General features: G+C 41.0%; 1 protein-coding gene across 3 annotated transcripts in view; it reads left to right on the forward strand.

Annotated features, from left to right (window-relative positions):
• The window catches only part of stxbp2 (syntaxin binding protein 2), a 55,997-nt gene extending 41,423 nt beyond the window's left edge, over positions 1 to 14,574 (forward strand). For all 3 annotated transcript variants that reach the window (XM_041177087.1, XM_041177088.1, XM_041177089.1), the window contains exons 11-19: positions 887 to 944; positions 4,034 to 4,099; positions 4,646 to 4,726; positions 5,001 to 5,139; positions 6,996 to 7,102; positions 8,120 to 8,218; positions 8,639 to 8,724; positions 9,510 to 9,667; positions 10,719 to 14,574. In XM_041177087.1, the coding sequence (XP_041033021.1) occupies positions 887 to 944; positions 4,034 to 4,099; positions 4,646 to 4,726; positions 5,001 to 5,139; positions 6,996 to 7,102; positions 8,120 to 8,218; positions 8,639 to 8,724; positions 9,510 to 9,667; positions 10,719 to 10,798 (874 nt within the window). In that variant the 3' untranslated portion in view covers positions 10,799 to 14,574. The remainder of the gene's footprint in view (positions 1 to 886; positions 945 to 4,033; positions 4,100 to 4,645; positions 4,727 to 5,000; positions 5,140 to 6,995; positions 7,103 to 8,119; positions 8,219 to 8,638; positions 8,725 to 9,509; positions 9,668 to 10,718) is intronic.
• The last annotated feature ends 4,030 nt before the right edge of the window (positions 14,575 to 18,604 follow it).

Genomic DNA, 18,604 nt, shown 5'->3' on the forward strand with positions numbered 1-18,604 from the left:
TGAGTAGGTTAATCATGCAAAAGTTTAGATTGCTCTGTGGAATCCTCCTGCTTCAATTGCAGTGCAACCTCCGTTTATCCCCCATTTTGATCACCAAAATTTTCCCAGGGCAAAGCCTTGTGTCTCGACATTTTGTTGTACAACAACTTTTGTTATTTATGTATCATCACTTTTCTTTGAATAAAACTGCAAAATGCTCTTTTCTCATCTATATTGCACTTTCCCATGTTCATTGTATGAAAGATTAGAATTTGGGGACTTGATTATTCTGAGGGGGTGCCATTATGTACAAATTAATGTAAACAATTTGTGTTTATAAAACACTTTTTAACATAGAGAAACTTAGCAAGCCATTCCAGAGTTGCGTTTTTTTTTTTAAAATACTTAATAATGGGAGAATGAAGTGACAGCTAGGCTTTTAAAGGCAAGGATTGAAATAGAGTGGCACCTGGGTTTGGAGGAGAGGGCAGGGAGAATGAACTCTGCCGTGGGCGAGCTGAAGAAATGGACGAAATGCTCAAAAGGCTAAAGTTGGGAGGATTGAAAAGTGCTCCAGGTCTATTCTGATAGTGTGACAATAACTGTTTATTACAGACTTCGCAAACAGCATCCACAGCGCTCCTAAAACGATGGAAATGTAACCTCTTTGGAGTCCTGTGCTGAGTAAATTTAAAATGTTACAGCTCAATGCATCATACAAATGGAAACGTGCAGACTTCTCTCCTGAGAGTTTGCTTTGTAATCAGGTTCTGCAAGGCTGGGCCGTTAGTATAAATACATCGTTTAACCCTACACTGTTGTTCTGTTAATAGATTTGCATATTTCCATACAAGAGCCTGCACCATATATCTACCTTGCATGTTTTTTTTCCCCTCCTAACACACAGGAAAGTAACAGAGTTATTAAAGACATTCTGTGAAAGCAAAAGGATGACGACTGATAAGGTGAGCAGCGTTTTCTTGAGTGTTCACGACAGTTCACATACCTCTCCACATAACACACTTCCTTAATTATAAATCCAATTCTAAAACCCATTTCTTTCACTTTTTTTTGTTGAGGGGGCAGTTTTACGGTAGAACATAAAAAACAGGGAACTACAGTTAGAGAAAGAAAGGTGTGCCACGTGCAGTGGAAATACTTGCATCTATATATAATGTACCGAAGAGAAAGATATGCTGAAAGGTTAAGATGAGGTAAATGGAATAGGAGACTCATGTGGAGTATAAATAACAGTACAGACTAGTTGAGTTGAATGGCCTACTCTGTATATGAGCTGCAACTCCATTTTTGACTGGATTTTCTTTTGCGTCTTTCAAACCTTCTCTTCTGCTAAGCTTATATAAAGAAATATTACCTAATTTTAAACTTAATTCTTTACTGTCCAACGTTACTCTACATTTTTGTAAAGGTAGGTTATTCACACCAGTGTTGAACTTGCTGAGGTGGCAGTAGATACGTTACTGAACGTGGTGACATTCTGAAGCAATCGGCTACATCAAAAATGCCTCTGAGTTTGTTTTCGTCAATCAAAGAAACATAATGTTGTTTAATGTTTAGTTGGAATATTGGAGGCAGCAGTGCTGGCTAACAGGTGCTGATACTCCAATGTTCTGACAGTATATGCCATGAAGTTTGTCCCATGACATTTCTACCCACTGTCAAAGTGGCATTGCTGCCAGACCCATGTGTATTTCTCTCTGTCTGATCAGTGCAACGTCACCACATTACAAGTTTTGGTATGTGCAGATTTAGCATTGATGCATTATAAAATTTCCCCTCTCTACATAACATTATAGGCTAAGTATGGATGAGGAAGGCCATTCAGCCCATCCTTTTTTACATTCATCCATAAAGATCCTACGCTTACCCATTCTGTTCTCTGCCCCCTCCCCCAATCCCATTGCAGTGTCAATTGTTTTCTTAAGTTAGTCAGGATATTTACTTCCGCTATTCTCAAGTCCATATACCAATCACTCATGGAGAAGATGTTCCTGATACCTGTATGAAATTTACTGTTAATTTCAATTTTAAAATTTAATTTAATTTAATTTTAACCAGTGACGCCCTCACTATTGTTCTTGCAATTGCTTTAAAATAATATTCTGGAATGATCCCCTTACAAAGATCATCTGAGGCCCCTTTTCCCATTGAAGACCCAAACTTCTACCAACATTTTCTCGTAACTTGGACCTTTCACCTTTGCTATTTTGAAATCAAGATCATTGCACTAACTCCTACAGCAGTGTAGGACCCCGACGCCCATCAAACTTGTGGCAGTCATCAACATGATACAAAGTCTTGTAACAACCTCCCAGAGATGAACTGGCATTGAGGGAAAGGACTAAAGATGAGCAAAAGTGTACTGAACTGTGACAGCAGCTCTGTCAAATAATTTTAGTAGCAGCAACTAACCACTATATCCAGTTGTGGTGTATCAATTAAAATATTTCAACATTCTGTACCGTAAATTACTGACTGTATGATTTCACTTCTTCAATGGGGGCCTGTTTACTCCATACCTTAATGAAGCTAGACCACAGTTGTTTAATGTTAAGGATTGGTTTTTTTTCTGCAGGATTTTCTGTTTACTTTCAACATAGCTACGGTCTGTGACAGACAGAATCTGGAACCAGGTCCTCAGTCTAATGGGCTGCCGCAGGGTTCTAATGTCCATCTGATTAAAAGCAGTCTCAGCTGGTGAAGAGCATCAGTTCACCAGATGTGGCGAGTGTATTGGACAGCACTGTTCTATATGAATTCATTCTTGACCAAATACTTCAACATTATGGAACTTGTCCCTGATCTCCTACAATACACTAACTTTAGATGAAGCTTAGCATCACCTAAGCACTCTCAATTTATTATTTCCTTTTCCCCAACTGCTGATGTATTGCTTGGTTAATCTTGACCCAGGCTTATCAACATTGAAATTTGGGTGGGGTGGGGTGAGTGCAGAAATCAATACATAAATGTAAAGGAAGTTGACTCTTTACCCTGCCGTTTTGAGTGGGCAGGCCAATTAAGGCCCGCCCAGTGGCCTGTCTGACAGGAAGCACTATGCCCTTCATGTAACAATGTCACACAAGATGGGACATGTTAATAAGAAGCACATAAAGTTTATTAAATTTTTTAAAAACGGACATGAAACTTCATCCCGCCTGTGGATGAAGTTTCATGAAATTTTGGAGCCCGCTGGGGCTCCTGGCCTGCCCGCCAGCCTTGAGCTTGAACAGGCAGGGTCTTTAACAAGGTTAATTAGCCTGTCAATGGCCGTAATTGGTCATTGACAGGTCGGCGGGCGGACAGCTGATTTTGCTGTCCACCTGCCTTCTTGAAGATTTAAATAGACTGGGATGACGTCGGGGGTTCCTCCCAACATCATCCCGTGTCATTTTCCCCTCGGCAAGCGGGCCCCGCCCCCAAATCGCCAAGGGGAAAATCCTTCAGTATATGTTTCTCTCTTTTTAATATGTAAATTCTTTTGTTCTATATGTCTTTGAAAATGTATTTTCCTCAAAAACTATCATGTTGCCAATATTGTCAGTAACTTTGGGAAAAATAAACACCCTTCTTAGCCTTGGCTAGTTGTAAACAGACTAAAATCCCATTGAAATCCGAATCTCTTTTATCTAAAAATGCAAATTCCCTTACATGCTAAGCCAGCATCTGTTTTACCCATTTGAATGTCAAGCACCAAGCTTCTTTTGATGATTCCAAGATTTCAGTTACTTGACTCCAAATGTAATTAAACCACACAGACCCAACTATAATTACACTCATACATAAACCTACTCCACAATAAATGAGAAAAATATTATGAAAATTATTATACTTTTGTCACACAGGTGTGGACAGGATCAGATTCAGCTGTGAAGCTCACCTACCCTAATGACTGTCAAGAAGTCCAGCACTTCATGTTGAGGCTGTAATGTGAAGAATGACTGTTTAGCCTACAATACCTTGAGAAGGGAAGGGGAGAGAACTGAAGTTTTTTTTTAAAGTGCCAAAAACGCTTGTTTTTTTTTACTTTCAGGCTAACCTGCGGGATCTTTCTCAAATACTAAAGAAAATGCCTCAATATCAGAAGGAGCTCAGCAAAGTGAGTACCACTATAGTTTGCCATCTCTGTGAAGAGGGTAGAGAACAAACGAGCACATGTATTTTTAGTTCAAAAACACCAACAACCAGAGCTAAAATATTGGAGGAAAAAGAGTTTAAGATACCCAATAAATTGCACCCTGTTGAATAAACTATACCAGTTAGCTTGATGTTTTTAGTAGTTAAAAGGGCAAGTTCTGAATAAAGAAACAACCCTATTTATATTTGATAAATGTACACTGTCTACAAGAAGCAGTGTAAATTAGTTATGATTAAGGGTTATGCAGTACTATGTAATCTGACTGAACCCTCAGTAGTAGGTGGGAAGGAAGGAACACAATTCAGTTCAAGAACTTGTAATTTTTGACTGTTGGACTTCAAGATCTATTTCCCTTGCAATTAATTTTAAATTAAGGATAAGGATTGATGAATCCCTGTTTTATGTACAGTAGTCCTGCTAGTGTCTTATTTCTCAGTTATTTGCATCCCTGTGACAAGAGTGCAGCTGTCCTCGTGATAATGTCCCTCCTGTTGTTTTTCCTTCTAGTACTCCACACACTTGCACTTGGTTGAAGACTGTATGAAGCACTTCAAGGGCTCAGTTGAAAAGATGTGTAAAGTTGAGCAGGTCAGTGCATAGAATGTGTGCACCAGTCTGGAGTCAATACTAGTGGCAGGTAATATTTTGGTCACTGATTCACAGTGACAGTAACAGTGATATTTGAAGTCTTGTTAATTGATGCCTTTCAAAGTGTGTCTCATTGTATTTTGACATTTCTGGGATATATTCCAAACTGCTACAAAATTGAATTTTTCTTTGCAATTGCTCTGTATAGAAACCTGTTGTTATGTAGAATATTTGTACATCAGATTAATAACACAAACTTGTTTCCTGCAAACAGGACCTTGCTATGGGGACTGATTCAGAGGGGGAGAAGGTTAAAGATCCCATGAAAATAATTGTGCCAATCTTACTGGATACTAGCATCAAACCCTATGACAAGATCAGGATTATCCTTCTATACATCTTCCTCAAAAATGGTGCAGTATAACTTGTGCTATTTTTATATTAGTTCAAATAGTTTTGCACTGCTCAGTGGTCACCAATTTTCACCCGCTTTACACAACAGACCAGTCACACTGTAGTTTTAGCATTGAAGTTACAAATCTTTCATTTTTGCCTCAGTGTAAAGATGCAGCATAGTTTTGAAGTAAAGTAATTAAGTTGACAACTGGTATCATTTTGGCAAGGTTTGAGATCACTTCAGTGAGGACATTCGGCTTTGTGGCAACATAATTTAAGAAGTGGGCTGGGGAACTTGAGTGGTGGGATAGCTTAGAATTGGCCTCTTGCCTTCACATCCTGGGCTTAAATCCAACCAAATTAACAATTTGCTGGTCCAGTATGAACCGGAGTTGGGCAGTCAATTCCCTCTGTAGTGGTCATGAGCCTCCACTAACAGTTGGCCCAGATTCTCTGCTAATTGTCCATGTCTTTGCAACGAAATGTATTATGCAGTAAGTAGGGCAAAGAGGCAAGTGGGTGCTCTTTTGAGGTCGGGGCTGAGGCACGTTGTAGGGTAAGAATAGGTGGAGCCATAATCTGCATTGTGCTGAGCAATGCTAACCAGGGAGTGCTTGCTGTTGACACTGGTTGCCTGAAATAGACAAGCATTCCTTTCCGTAGAATCCCATTAACTTAAGCACAAAAATTTATTATTATTATAGCATTTTAAATAAAAGATGAACTGATGTGATTTGACGAACGTTTGCTAAGTAGTAAGGTGGCTCTTTGAGCTTTTAAGTAGAAAGTCTCTTAAAAATCTGACTATCTGAAGTCTCATTTAAACTTGAACATATTGTATGTTAAGTCACATACCCCAAGTTATTAAGTTTAATGCAACATCCTCCATTTGTAACTGTCCAGTCACACTAATTTCAGCATTGGTGTGTTATCAAGGTCATTCTCTAGCTGAGTTAATTGATCTCAGTGTTGGGCTTAGAGCCTTTGGGCTTTGGAGAACATTAACATTAGTTGCTAATCGCTGTCCAATTACCCCTGCTGGAAAGTCATTGTCTAGGTGTTGGGCAAGGACAAGTGTGGGCTTGATGGGGGTGTCTTCCCCATGCAAACAGCCTGCCAGTGTCTCTCATTGAAACGTGGAGGATTCTGAGGGCTTGACAGCATAGATGCTGAGAAACTGTTACCCCCTCACCCCCAACTAGAAAGTCTAGAACTAAGGAGCATAGTTTCACAATAGGGGGCCAGCCATCTAGGCTGAGAGGAGGTGAATCTTTGGAATTATCTACCCCAGACAGGATGACTAACTCTCACGGGGAAAATTAAGGGAAACTCTGGCATTAGAGCATGTTGCCAAGAGAGAGGGGGAGTGTTTGCTGCTAGAGTTGTGAGAGTTACTGCAGTTGCACAAGATTTACAGGACAAACAGTGTCCCAGATGCATGCAACCCAAGATACCGGGCTCAGTTTTGGGACAATCCCATAAAATAAAGGACAGTTGTCACCCTGACCCCAGAGGGCTGGGGGTGCTCAATCAGTGAGTATAGTCAAAGGTTGAATCACTTAGATTTTTGGGCAATAAGGGAATCAAGGGAAATGGGGATAGGGAGGGCAAGAAAGGTAGGGTTCATATGAAAGACCAACCGTGATCTTATTGAATGGTGATGCAGGCTTGAGGGACCGTAAGGCCTACCCCCTCTCCCTTCTCTTATATACAAAATCCACTGTTGTGAGACCAATGTGAAAAATGGCTGTTACTGGTTCTTGTGGAAGCTTTTGTGAGGTAAGGGGGAAAGGTATAAGAAATATTTTCTTTATTACTGTGTTTATATTATCTAATTTCCTTTGGTTGAACCTGTTCGGTTTGGTCATTTCAGGGATCACAGAAGAGAACCTCACCAAACTTATACAGCATGCAAATATCCAGGAAGACAGCAATATAATCCGAAACTATCAGAATCTGGGTGCAACAATCATAGCTGGGGTATGCATCACTTAAATTGACCAACTTCCTTATTTTAGTTTTGCTTTAAATGTGTGCAGAAACCTGGAAGGTAGTAATTAATTTTCTTGAGCAAAGGTATAAGAATTTAGTTTTCCATATGTATAACTGTAAGGCAGTGCCAATAATCACTATCTGAGTTCAATTGTAACAAGTGTGTTCCTGAATTGTGGTAAGGTTTTATGGTAATACCTAAAAACATAAAATGCTGGCAATACACAGCAGATCAGTCTGCATCTGTCCGGTCAATGACCTTCCATCAGAACTGGAAAAAGTTAAGAGATATAACAGGTATTTAAACAAGTACAGAGGCTGGGGGAGGGGGAGGACAAAAGGGAAGGTCTGTGACAGGGTGGAAGGCAGGAGAGATTAAATAACAGAAGGGATGATGTTGCAAGGCAAAACGGGGTAGTAATGGGCCAAAAGATGGGCTAGGAAGATGTTAAATTGGTAGTAATATATCTGATTTTCCTACATGTCCCGTGTTCAGCCACATTGTAGACGTTGTAAAGTGTGATTATTGTGCTACAATTTAGGAACACACTTGGTCGCTTCACTGCGGTATTAACTTATACTGCATCAGCTATTTGTGAAAGTTGGGAGGTTAGTGAGTGATGCGTTAGAAAATTTGAGTTCAGAGGTGACTAAAGTACAAATAAAATTTTCTGCTGATTTGGGTATGAGGTGCAAATGGAGGATGTTGCAAAGGTGGACGTTTCATTTGGTGATGAATAGAAGGAAGTGGGATTCAGAAATCGGGTCCTGGTCGAACACACGGTCTGGCAGAAGAACAGAAAATGTCATTGTACACTGAATTGATTTTTAAGTGGCAAAGAAATGTAGTTTTAGGGCAAATGTGGAAATGTTTTGGATATATCCCTCTGGATTTACTTCAAATCACAAAGATTTTAAGGGATTTTAAAAGTGGAAAAAGACCAAATGTTGGCACCTGAAATTAGAGAAGTTAATGTGTACTTTTTTTTTAAACTTCATTTTAAGAGCGGATTATCTTCAAAGTCTAAACCAGAAAGAAAATTACGAACAGAATCAACTTACCAGCTCTCCAGGTGGACTCCAGTCATCAAAGATATTATGGAGGTACTGTAGTGTGAATAAAATGTGGGCCTCCGATCTACAGAGGAAACTGTTAATTTATGATTGCCACATATTCACCAGTCAGGGAAAGTGAGCTGTGTTTCTCTGTTTTATTCCGTGCCGATACCTCAAGGTTTCATAAGCGTGAAATATATTTCTTTTGACTAGCAAAATTAGAAGGAGGGAATGCAGTGTTAATTTGTCTATAATAGAGAATGAACAATTCTCTGGAATATTAAAGCTGTAAAAATGATGGCAGAAGTGGTGCAGTTCATAATGTCTCTATTGGATATTGCACATTACTATATGAAGTTTACGTATTTAAAATCTCGATTGAAAAATGGATTGTCCTGTACTGCAAATCATCATCCATTGATTTACAACAGTATGCATTTTTGATGTAACAACTTGTAATTCCTACAGGAAGCTACAGAAGAAAAGCTTTGCAAAAAGCAATGGCCGTTTGTGTCGGACCCTGCCCCAAGTACAGCAACTCAGACAGCCGTGAGGTATGTGAGTGATGAGCTCCCTGCATCCAGTCTGCTGGGGCTGAACACTCTTGAGCCAATTTGGCAATTTCTCATCTTCTTTGAAGAAAATGGGTCACTTTCTTTCTGTTTAAAGTCACTGTACATATTAGAAAGGGTATATGGATAGTATAGAAATTGTTACTCATCTCGTAATCCATAGGACGAGTTCAAAACCCACCCTGGCAGTTTGAGAATTTAAATTGAAGCTTTAAAAATCCGTAAATTTTTAAAAAAAAACTGATTCCACAAAGTGACCATGAAGCTGCCTGGTGTAAAAATCCAATTGGTTCACCAATGTCCCTTAAGGGGAGGTACCTGATGTCTTTGCCTGATCTGGCCTATATGTAACCCCCAGTGCCACACCGATGTGGTTGATTTTTACCTGCCTTCTGAAGGTACCTTCTTCTGAGCAAGCTACTCAGTTGCATCAAACCATTACTCTGGGCAGCTAGGATGGTCAATAAACGGTCACCTTGCCAGTGTCGCCATCAGCCCAAAGTGATGTTTACTCCTCCGTTTATGAGGATGAGATTGTTTGCATGTTGTTACCCCGGCACTGAGACTCCATAAGACATAGGAGCAGAAATTAGGCCATTCGGCCTATCAAGTCTGCTCCGCCATTCAATCATGGCTGATATGTTTCTCAACACCATTCTCCCGCCTTCTCCCCGTAACCTTTGATCCCCTCTTGCAACCCTGAGACACCCTTTGTTAATCGCACATGGGAAAACTTTAATAACGTGAATTTTTGTTACTTCCTCAAGCGCCCGCTTTGGTCATTGGCACAAGAACAAGACTCCAACAGAGTATAGAACTGGGCCCCGGCTCATTGTTTTTGTTATTGGAGGGGTTTCCATGTCTGAGATGCGCTGCGCATACGAAGTAACAAAGGCCACCGACAACAAATGGGAGGTGTTGATTGGTAAGTTTTGTCAGCTTTGTTACTTCCTGTACTGAGTTTCGACCATCATTTGCCCCGCTAAAAATACACTGAACCTCAGTGCAAAACATATTGGCACTCGAACTTATCTAATGGGCACTGTTTAAAACGGAGTGAATATTGACATTGAATTGGAGGTAGGGTGGGAGTTATGGTTTTAATTTATTTATAAACTACAGCAAACAGTCTCCGAGTTGGTAACTGAAACTACAGCAAACAGCATCACCTGAGTACGGCAGGATTATTTGTCCAGCCCAATGCAGTGAGTTAATAGTTAATTAATAAAAGTTGCATCCGTGAAATTAGTTCTAGCTGCTTATAGCAGTTGTTGCTCCAGGCTTGATTAATGGGAGCATTCCTTCATCAAGTCCATTCTGGTTGGTATTTGTATCACTATAGGCAACCTATTTAAAATGGTAACACCCCCTACACCCCGTGTTTCTTTGTTAACTATATTATTGCTTTTGTCCATTTACCGCTTTATTATACTCATAGAGACAACCATGAAAGATTTGACATTGGCAGAGTTAAGTGTGTAGAAAATAGCTAGTGTAGATTTTAGATCATTTTAAATTTATCCAGATGGAGCTTGCAAAAACCTGCAGGAATCAGATTGGAATTTGGAAGCACCATTCCTGATTTTGGGGGTGGTGGGGGAGGAGGAGGAGGAGGAAAAGACAAGTTTGACACTTAAGGCATTAAGTGTATGAAATGAAATTGGACAGCACTTGTTCACCAAATGATAAATGGTTTTTGAAGTAAGTGACTTGGGAATCCCATTGCAGTGGCTGCTGGAATTGGGTCAAGAGCAATTGAATTCAGAAGAACAAAAGGTTTAAAGGCTTTGATGCAAATCTAGTAGAGGCATTCTGATCCTGTGGATCAGAGAGCTGGTTTCTGAGGCTAATGGCTTTTTCCTTTGCCTGAAAGCTTTCCATAGGAGAGCTCTTCTTCAGAAAGGTCAGCTTAGGTAAAACATTCCACAATTTGATCAGTACCAGAACAACATGTCCACCTTTTGCCTCCACCACAGGCTCCACTCACATCCTGACTCCTGAAAGATTCCTGGACAGTCTGAAGAATTTAGACAAGCCTCTGGAGACTCAAAGCTGAAACTACTGTTGGATGTTGCCAACCCTGCCGCCAACCTGTAATTTTCCAACTGTGATTAAATCCACAAAAAGGTGGAATAGTGACTCTAAATCAACTGGTTGTATGTTAAGCTCACAGAATTAGATGTAATTATTTATTTATCTTTAAATTGAAGTTTACAGTTATCTCCCTTCTTTACTTGTCAAACATGGGTGCATCAATGCTAATTTACTTGCCACTTAGTGAGTTGCACATTCTTCTCTTCTGCCCGCAACCCATTTTCTCCCCTTGAAGATGCAGATTTTTGACTGGGCTGTGATTTATAAGATGCTGCCAGCCCTCCGGTTCTTCAATCCTACCCTCATCTGATGTTTGTGCTTTCACGCACCCTTCCAACAAAGAGAATTTCTTTTTAAATAAATTAACTTTGGCAAGTTTGTTGTCATCCAGAGACATGCAGATTAGGGAGCTCCTTGGCTCTGTCCCTGGCCTGCATCAAGTTTGTTGACCTCAGCCTGGATAGCACATGGGAGGACAAACAATTGACCTTTAACACCTGGGCTAGGAGTGAGGAGCCAGCCTAGTTATTTCCTCGTCCTCAAGCTGAGATGAGAAGATTTAGTATAGGCTAGAGTTTGTACCTCGCCCCTTCCTAGTCTGTCTGCCTCTATATCATCATAAACCTGTTGAAGCTAACTCCTCCCATTGCCATTAAAACCTTTTAACCTGCAGAAACTCATCCCAAGAAGGACCTTGCAGCACCTTTGGTATAGTGGAGGTGCTGATTCATCGGATGGAGCATGAGTTACAACAGTTGCAAAGAGCCAGTGTACAGTAAACAGTTGAAGGTGTAAAGATGATAAGATGCACCGATGCTACCAACTAGCTTGTGAAGTGCTTTGATTTCAAGCTCAACCAAAGCTGCCACCTGGTTGGTTGTTCCTACTCCTGTTACACCTGAGGTTAAAAAGCCTTCCTACCCGCATATAATCGCATAGCATTCCTCTCGACCAATGGAAACATCCCATGTTATTTTTACATTATAAATTTTAATGCACTTTGCATTGTTTGTAAACTGGAAGCAAGGACGAAATCATAAAGGATTGTATATTTGTAGTGTGTTGCATAATCTTTTACTTTACCTCTTTGCTTGCAGTTGTTCTGCAATCCGAATAGGCAATTAAACTTGTATTTTTAATTATTTAGATTCGATAGGTTGAGATGAAGGCCCTTCAGATCCGTTAGACCTGATCCTGCAGAATAGCAATGCTACAGCCTTCCCATTATTGCTTTATATAGGCATATGGACCTCTGCTTAACATTTACTGAATGACTTATATTAAATAATGAAAAATCAAATTTAGGACAAAATTATGTTTTAAGATCAAGCCTCGATGGGACAGATGTTGAGTTTGGCCACCACAATCACAATGAGCAGATGTTAATCTGAGGCCAAAAAAAAATTGCAGATTACATGTAACAGCTTTCATACCCATAATATTTTCCATCACCAGTAATCCTTCATAAATTGACAGCCTGTTGGATTATGGTGATTTACATATCTGTTGATGGCACTTCACAGTGTTGGGTTTTCTGACTTATTCAGGATTTTGTGTGTGTTGTCTTCCGCTCCCCCCTTTAGAATGGGTTCTGTCCATCCCCCGGCACTTTTTTCTGCAGTGAGCAAGTCATCTACTATTTCCTTTTGAGGCTGCTTAAAGGAAGTAGACGAGGGGGGCCAGGACAAACTTGTGCTCTCAACTTTCCTTCTTTCCCTCCCTAAGGGGAAGGATCCAACTTCCTCTCCCTCCCCTTGCCCCCTCCACCTCCTCCATTAACACTGCCAAACTCAGGAGCTTGCTGTACGTGGAATCATGGTATAAACTTACATCCTCCCACTGGATGGCACCATGCATCACAGCAGCAGGCACAACACAGTATCCCATCAACGTAAAACAAGAGATGTTGAATCAATTTTTAGATCACATAACCTAGTAAAGCTCACTAGTATATCCAAAGATATTTACATCTGAACACTTATTACCTCAAGACAAACAATTACTGGATAAATTTCTATTACTAGAATGAAATTTTGCCTTTAGGGAGTATTTCAGTTTGCATTCATTTGTTAGTAAGCTCCCTAGAGAGTATGGTGCCTGGAGAATTCTCTTCTCCCCTATCCTCAATCGAATCCAGTTTTCTGAGATAACAGTCCTGTGTTCTCGATCAGCCATAGCAGTCTCTGGTGTTGCACAATTTTGTCTCTTTTGTCTTTTGACACGAAGGCGACTCGTTGCAATAACTGCATTCGCCGAACTTCACACCGAAGGGATATTACAACGGTTGCAACACAAAACTAGTCTGGCGAAAGCGTTTGGGAACTCCACCTCCCCTGGATCTCCTCAGGAGAGTGGCGATACCGTTTGGTCCCTGCTACACCTTAATTCTGTGTGTCGGTGTAGATTGCATTGAATTCACTTTTGTTTTTGAAGCTTTATTGCACTAATTAAATGCAGCCTCTGCACAAGTTTCTATCACCAGACTGTATATGGGAATTTTTGAATTTTTCAATGCATGTTTGTAAATTTGTTTTAAGTGAAGCTGTTTGCAAATGCATTAGTCAACATTGAGATTTATTTTTAAAATGATACATAGATGGTTTGGTGGAACCTTCTGGCCTTGGATAACATTATAATGCAATCTTTGTTTAAAGTATCACTGAGAATACCTTGTGTGCTACTGTTAATTTTTGTGCATTTCTCTATGCTTATGACCTGTGTTCTGTTTAGTTAAAATGTACCTTTTGAATTGCAGAACATCCCCCCCCCCCCCACCCCACTCCCAATCTCAATTCTGAAAGGGACGTTGAACAGGATGGCACATGCACTCTGGGCCCTAGAAAGATTGTTCAGATTTGAGTAAAGGAAATTTCTGAAACATGATATTTTTACCTCCGAGCCTTTTAAGGAAGCCAGTGGTAAGCCACCTGATGACTTACATGCCATTTACAGTTCAAGTCACATTTGGGCAGAACTGTCATGTCTGGACAAATACAAGATTTTCTTTGGATTGTGCGCTGTGTCTGGCTGTCAATCGCATACTGCCCGCCAGGAAGAAGCTCTCCCACGTGTGCTTACACACACACACACACTCCTTTTCTGAGGGGGATACTTAAAACATAGTCCACTTTCTCATGATATTTAAACAAGTTCTGCAGTGAATTTCTAGGTTTACCAGGACCTTTGTGCACTTTTAAAATCCTAGCTTCACACTGGTATATTCCATATGGTGCCATGCCCTGTAATGGTTCAGCCCCACTCCCAACCCCCTCCTCTTGCCCCTCTGCTTTCCCCAGGTGTCCATCTCACACCATTTGGCTTCGTTACATCTCCAAATCTAATCAGTACTTCATTCTCTCTGTGGCCCTGCTACCACATTACATTGGTGTATGTGGTATAACTGCAGCCTTAATATTAACTAGGGTTTCTGGTTATAAACCTGACCTACTTAACGAATTGGTCTGAGGTCAATTATTCTTTATGAAGTGCCCACTCTCTTGCCATGGAACAGTTCATCACATGATTGGGGAGGGGGCTAATTAACTTTATTTTCTGACCTATTTGAATCTTTTGTTATCCAGCATGTAATCTGCCTATAGATTCAATGGATTTAATTTCATTGTGTTTATGATTTATCTAGATGGCAAAAGTTGATGTAAATATTTCCTCTTTAGTAGTAGCCAGAATAACTTCCCTATGTATATGCATTGAATAATTAAAGTCCTATAAACTCTCTCAGTTTATGGTGTGTGCGCAACCTATCTTCATGTAATAAGTTACCTTTTTGGTATTTACTTATTTGATTCCATCTCCTGTAGGCTATGTATTTATAGTTTTTTTAAAAAAGTGATCTTGCATTTGTGTAGTGCTTCTGCCAGTTCAGGATGCCTTGAAGCATTTCATGTCTAATTGAAGTGTGGTCACGGTTGTGTGGAAATGTGGTCCCAACTTGTGTGCGCACACCTCCGATAAATGTCCAGATAATGTGACTCCCTTGGCACCACATCCCTGCTCTGAAAAGCCTCTTCGAGGTCCTGACTCTCCCTGCAACTCATTGTTTTCCTTTATCTCTGCTGTCCTGTGTCCACTTGTTGGCCACTGAAGCGACCAGAAACATCTCTGTATGAAGCTGAGCTGGGATTTATTGGCCATTCCTAGATGCCCTTAAGGTGGTGGTGAGCTGCCACCTTGGACAGCTGCTGTCCCCATGCCATTGACATGATCACAGTGCTGTTAGGGACTCCCTTAATTTTCAGCCAGTGGCAATGAAGGAATGATTATATTTCCAAGCTAGGATGCTGTGAGACTTGGAGGAGAACTTGGAGTAGGTATTGTCCCATACAACTGATGCTCAGCCTTCTAGGTGATGCAAGTCATGGGTTGAGAAGGTGCTGTTGAAGCATAGGTGAGTTGCTGCAGTTCATCTTGTAGATGATGCATACTGCAACCAACCACTCTGCTCCTGTGGTGAAGGTGGTGGACGGGGTACCAGTCAAAAGGACTACTTTGTCCTGGATGGTGTTGATCTTCTTGACTGTTGGAGCTTTTTTTTCCCATTTACAGGATGTGGGTGTTGCTGGCTAGGCCAGCATTTATTGTCTGTCCCTAATTGTCTTTGAGCTGCAGCGTTGAACTGCTGTAGTTCCTGTGGGCACCCTGTAGGTACACCCACAGTACTTATCCAGGCATGTGGAGACATTAAGTTCCTGAATTGTGCCTTGTAGGTGATAGGCTTTGCAAGTCAGGAGCTGAATCATTACCCAGCCTCTGACATACTCTTGCAGCCACAGTATTTATGTGGCTGATCCAGTTTCTAGTCAATGGTGATCTCCAGGATGTTGACAGTGGACGATAACTGTCAGTTGGAGATGGCTAGATTCGGTGAAGAAATTGGTTGCATGACTCTTGTTTATTGCAAATGTCACTTGCCCAACCCTGGATGTTGTACAAGTCTTTCTGCATGTGGGCGTGGCTGTTTCATTTTCCGAAGAATTACGATTGGAACTGAACACTACAATTATCAGCATACATCCCCAGTTCTGACCTTTTGATGGAGGGAAGGTAATTGAGGAAGGTCATTGATTCCTCAAGGTGGTTTGGCCTAGAAATCTGCCCTGAGGAACACCAGCAGTGCTGTTGCATCATCTAATGAAACCCCTTTTTTCAGTGATATCCATTATATAATGAGCTGTCTAAAACTGCACTGGACTTAACCACTGACACACAATTTCATTATTTTTTTTATTCATCAAATGTAAAGAGTATATTGTTTATAGACCAGGAAACACCAAATTAAACACCCTAGCAGAAATGAGCTGTGTTTTGAAAATTAGGTGGGTGTGCGGAAGGAACAGACATACTGCTTTAAGCGTGTGTAGGTTGACTTGAGCTCTCCCCTGCTGTTGGAATAGTGCAATGGCATCTTTTGCATCCTCTGATTTTAAAATCTCATTCGCGAGACTGCACCACCGACAGTGCAGCACTCCCTCAGTACTGCACCGAGAGGGGCTTCTAGATTTTGTGCTCAAAGCTCTGGAGTGGAGCTATGTATCTGTGAACCTTGAGTCGGAGATAGGACTACTACAAACAGAACCATGGCCAATATCAAGTGACCTTTGACCATCTCCTTACCGGCCTTGTGTTTTAATGGAGTAGCTCTTTGATTTTTAAATGAGATCCTTGAAACTTCAGCCTTGCAGTACAATCCAGACAGGGTTTGGGATACATTGAGAGCACCATTTAATTGCCTTGCAGAAAATTGTTAGTTCACAAAAATAGACCAATTACAAAGCAGGTGAGAATAATTGTCACACTTTTAATTTATAAAGCCATGACATGCTATGAAGGAAAGTGGTGATGTCATAATAGGATAAGCAGTTACATTGCAAAGCAATAGAGAAACCTCGAGTTAGTGCAGTGGTTTTCAGAATGGCCATCCTGATATTTTTGTTGCTAACGTTAAAAAAATGAAATTGGCTTATATTTATCTATTTATTTGGAACTTACTAGATGGTTGGTGTTACCCTGGTAAGCATGAGTTCTGATTGTTTCGGGTTAATGTTTAGAATGTGTAGGGGAGCTGCAGGTCAGTGCAGCAGGACAGTTCTATGGCCTGATGTTCCACCATAATGTGCCTAAGGTATCCTGAAAAGCAGCAAAATACGGCTCCATATCCCTTCAGATCAAGTCTCCCAGTTTAAAATCAGGGAGACAGATCGTCTGCCCTTATTGACCAGCTACCCGCGCCCCCTCCCCCCCCCAAAAAAGGATAAAACCCATAAATATGTCTCCAGTGCATTTGAAAAGTTTTGTATGTTCATTACCTAGACTTGCTGTGAAAATAAAAGAGATCCTTTAAAATATTTTTTCCCAGAAATATACTTTATTCATAAAATTTGTAAGAGTACATTACAATTACAAAAGTACATTACTCCAAACGAAAGGTTATAGAAAGTGCAATAAAATTGAACTTTTTTCAATACAGCATGTTCTGCTCTGAGGTGCCTCAAAGCAATTGCAATACTCTTGATATTTACCATATACGTTCCACGTCAGACATACAGCTCAAGGGTGAAACGTTTAAAATTGAATATTATAGAAAATGCAATTGAGTTAAACTTTTCTCCAGTCAGCATGTTTCTCTCTAAGGTGCCTCAATACAATTTCAATGTTCTTGATATTCGCAATATATGTTCCTAGTTAGGCATTGAACTGTGGGATTCTACAACATGTCCAGCTCCTTGGTGTACTATGGCTGAAAGGCCTTGGACAGTGACCGTTCATTGTGCTTCTGCGGTGGCTGCCCCAAGCTTTAGTGCATCCCTCAACAGATAGTTCTGGACCTTGGAATGTGCCAGCCTGCAACACTCAATCAATCAACACTGGAAGACCATGTTTAGGCAGGTTAAAGAGCATCTTTCACTTGAGTTAATGGTCCTTCAGCTGCAATTGATGTTTCTCTCGGTGTGTCCCTGGGAACAGCCCATAAAGCACCAAGTCGTGTCATGGAACTGCTGGGGATGAACCTCGACAAAAATCACTGCATCTCTTTCCAAATCTTGGCAAAGGCGCTTTCCAGCAAGAGGTGGCCAACCTTCTCTTCCTCACCACAGCACCTCGGAGGCAACGTGCGGAGGCGGTGAAGCTCTGGGTGTGTTGGAAGGATCTGACAGGGAGGGCCTTTCTCACCACCAGCCAAGCTGCATCTTGGTGCTTGTTTGAAAGTTCTGGCGATGAGGCATTCTGCCAAATGACTGACAGTCTGCTCGGGGAACCATCCGAAGGGACCCATCATTTCCTTTTCCCGCAGGCCTCTAGGACATTACCTGATGGACCTGTGGTCAAAGGTATTTTCTGTATAAACGTTTCCACGAGGAATAGGTGTTATGACATGGTCCAACTGTTTGGAGCATTCGCGGCTAGACCCACCCTTCACAACACTGAATTTTTTTTTTAAGTAAAATGTTTTCACCATGAACAGCGCTTTCTTTAGAATTTCTATGCAAATAAAAAATAATCACATTACACAAGCAATATGTCTGACCATCCAAGCCTGATCCAATTCCCATCTTACATTCAGGACTTTTTCTAGCAGAAGATGACATGTGCGGCAGGATTTTCTGCACCCTCCCGCTGCCACGATCTCCCGGTCCCGCCACAAGTCGGCGGACTTCTGGCTGGGGCGCAGCCTCACTCGAGGCGGGGCTAGAAAATCCAGGCCTAAGGCCGCTTGTTCTTCCTTTAACCACCACCACCACCACCACCACCC

Source organism: Carcharodon carcharias, chromosome 30 (genome assembly GCF_017639515.1).
Source record: "Carcharodon carcharias isolate sCarCar2 chromosome 30, sCarCar2.pri, whole genome shotgun sequence".
Classification (NCBI taxonomy): Eukaryota; Metazoa; Chordata; class Chondrichthyes; order Lamniformes; family Lamnidae; genus Carcharodon; species Carcharodon carcharias.